Source organism: Corylus avellana, chromosome ca9 (assembly GCF_901000735.1).
Source record: "Corylus avellana chromosome ca9, CavTom2PMs-1.0".
Taxonomy (NCBI): Eukaryota; Viridiplantae; Streptophyta; class Magnoliopsida; order Fagales; family Betulaceae; genus Corylus; species Corylus avellana.
In genome coordinates this window covers 17035866-17038794 of record NC_081549.1, presented here as the reverse complement: position 1 = coordinate 17038794, position 2929 = coordinate 17035866, and the positions used below count along the sequence as shown (strand labels likewise).

The 2929-nt window shown below is 38.1% G+C and overlaps 1 protein-coding gene across 1 annotated transcript; it reads left to right on the top strand.

The window, feature by feature from the left end:
* The first annotated feature begins 344 nt into the window (after nucleotides 1-344).
* Nucleotides 345-2358, top strand: LOC132162033 (putative serine/threonine-protein kinase). Its single transcript, XM_059572279.1, has 6 exons — nucleotides 345-522; nucleotides 648-763; nucleotides 892-1108; nucleotides 1197-1434; nucleotides 1524-1674; nucleotides 1770-2358. The coding sequence occupies exons 1-6, from the start codon at nucleotides 459-461 to the stop codon at nucleotides 2082-2084; spliced, it is 1101 nt and encodes a 366-aa protein (XP_059428262.1). The 5' UTR covers nucleotides 345-458; the 3' UTR covers nucleotides 2085-2358.
* Nucleotides 2359-2929: the final 571 nt, after the last annotated feature.

The following is a 2929-nucleotide window of genomic DNA, read 5'->3' as shown; positions in this document are numbered from 1 at the left end:
ATATCTATATAAATAATGTTGTGGTTTTCATCTAAAACCATGTTATGTCGTCACTAAGGGATATGCTCTAATTTTTAAATAATTAAAAAAATAAAAAAAGGTCTGACTAGCGCTTTTGAATCTTTTATAGTTGAACGGGCAAATGAAAATGTTTAATCAAAAAGTCATGTTAACGTATCACTTTAATTATATCTAATTAAACTTTTTATGCAACTTGATTATAGATTATCTTGTTCCTAATATGAAATCGAAAAGAAGACGTCAAAGTCTGACCACACTGAGGAAGTCTTCGAGAGCGAGAGAGGAAGGTTACAAACTTATAATCCACAGTCGGTCTCCGTCTCCATTTCTGCTCTCCAACGATTCTCTTTTCCTTTCCAATTCCCTTTTCTCCATAATTCTTTTTGATTAACCCATATTTCACGATTTCGAGGAGAATTCTGTAAAAGAATTGCGACATGAAGAGGCGCCTTTGGATGAATTGCTTCTCTTCAGGATCAGAAACGGATATAAGCAGTCGAGGTAAAATTTTGGACAATTCTCGCTTTTCTCTTCATCATCTTCTTGTTTGCTTGCCAAATTCATATTCCTTTTTTTTTTTTTTTAATCTCTCTTGATTGTTTTCTCTTCATACCCATCAATTCTAGAAGAAGGAAATGAACAAAATTTTCGCGTATTCACCTACAACGAACTGAAATCGGCCACCAGCGGCTTCCATCCCACGAACAAGATCGGAGAAGGCGGCTTCGGCACCGTCTACAAGGTTAATTAATCTCCTTTAATTTCCCTCACATATATAGATTAACAGAGCATAAAACTTTTCAGAAAAAAAAAAAGAGCATAAAAGTTTTAGCCCAGAGCCTAATCTGGCTGTTTGGTTTGACTTTGTAGGGCCAGCTCCGAGATGGCTCGTTCGTGGCTGTAAAAGTGCTTTCAATTGAGCTTGAATCGATGCGAGGCGAGAGAGAATTCATTGCTGAAATCGCCACACTCTGCAACATCAAACACAAAAATCTTGTCACCTTCCGAGGATGTTGTGTCGAAGGAGCTAAAAGATATATAGTCTACGATTACATGGAAAACAACAGCCTTGCTCACACCTTACTTGGTAATTAATCAATCCTCCTAATACATAAATCTTTCTTCTCTACTTGGATTAAATCTTGGGGGTATTCAAATTCTGTGTTGATTGATAGGTGCAAAGCAAAACAGGATGAGATTTAGTTGGGAAGCAAGGCGGGATATTTCGATCGGAGTGGCTCGGGCGCTGGCCTATCTTCTTGAGGAGGTTGAACCCCACATTATCCACAGAGACATTAAAGCCAGCAACATACTTCTTGATAGAAACTTTACTCCAAAAGTTTCGGATTTTGGGCTGGCAAAGCTGCTTATAGACAGCTCTTCCCATGTTAGTACTCGTGTTGCCGGCACATTGTAAGTCGAATCTCTGTAATTCCCCCCATCTTTTTGGATTTTATCTTCTTCAAATGGGTTTTGTTAATTTCTTGCAAAAAAAAAAACAGAGGCTATCTTGCTCCGGAATATGCCGTCAGCGGGCATTTGACCCGAAAATCGGACGTTTATAGCTTCGGCGTACTACTATTAGAAATTGTCAGCGGGCGGCCGGTGGTTGATTTTGACCTTGACTATAGGGAACAGTATCTAGTTCAGAAGGTAATCAACGGAATTATATATAATATATTTTAATTGTCAAACCATTTGATCAGAATATAGTATTCATCATTCATATATATGGTTGTTCATGGCAGGCATGGGATGCCTACGAGGCCAATGCCCTTGTAAAATTGGTGGATCCTACGCTTGATAAGAACTTCCCGGAGACGGAAGCCGTCCGGTTCTTAAAGGTGGGTCTGCTTTGCGTGCAAGAAACGGCAAAGCTCCGGCCAGGAATGCCGGCGGTCGTTGAAATGTTGGTCAATGACAGCGTCAAAGATTCGAAAATTTATCCACCTGGGCTTGTTGCTGATTTCACGAATATCAGATTGCGGCCAACGCATTCATCGGCGGGGTCGAGTTCGTCTTTTGGGATGTCCACGGTGAGTTCAGTCAACCTTGGCCGTTGAAAGCAATTACTTCACGGGCAGGACAAGATGGCATGTTAGAACATATTTTGACCGCTATCGATCGTCCAGATTGCAGTTACGTGTGATGTACGTTAAAAGGAGACCAGTCTTGTAATTCCATTGCACATTCGCAATGGGTGTGGTTACAGATTGCAGATGAAGAACTTGTACAAAAACTTTGTTCTTCATCATGTGATCCTGTGCTTGAGTTGATGTAAGTGATTCCATTGAAATTTTTCTGTAATAGTACGAGGTAGTCATTCTTCAAAATGAAATACAACACATTAATTTGATTTGTTAAAAGAATTAACTGTCTTAATGTAAATATGAATGTTATTATTATTATTTTTTTAATAGGTAAACCTCTTCTCATTTCATAAAAGATTCAGAATATAAAACTTTTACTTCACAGAGCATCAATTTCTTAAAGAATATAGGCAAAATCTATGTGGTTATAAAGTCGTAGATACATAAAAAAAATTTAATAATCAAATCGTATCCACAACCTTCGATCTCACTCATGTACAAATTGTATTTATGACATAGATTTACTCCTAGCAAACTATATCTAAGACATGAGTTGATCATATCCTTACAACAAAAGTTTTTATTTAACGGGTTGTGAGGGATAGGCACTCAAACAAAAAATTATCAATCCTCAACTTGAAAAAACAGAACAATATAAATAAACAAAAAGACAAAAACCACAAATAGTATCGTCAGGCTCACATAAAAACACTTGACATTCACGCGAACCACAACCGTCATGTGTCGACTGGAGGAAAAACATCTGTCGTCGTTGGCACCGGAGAAGAATGTGTAATGACACATATAGGACTTGGACT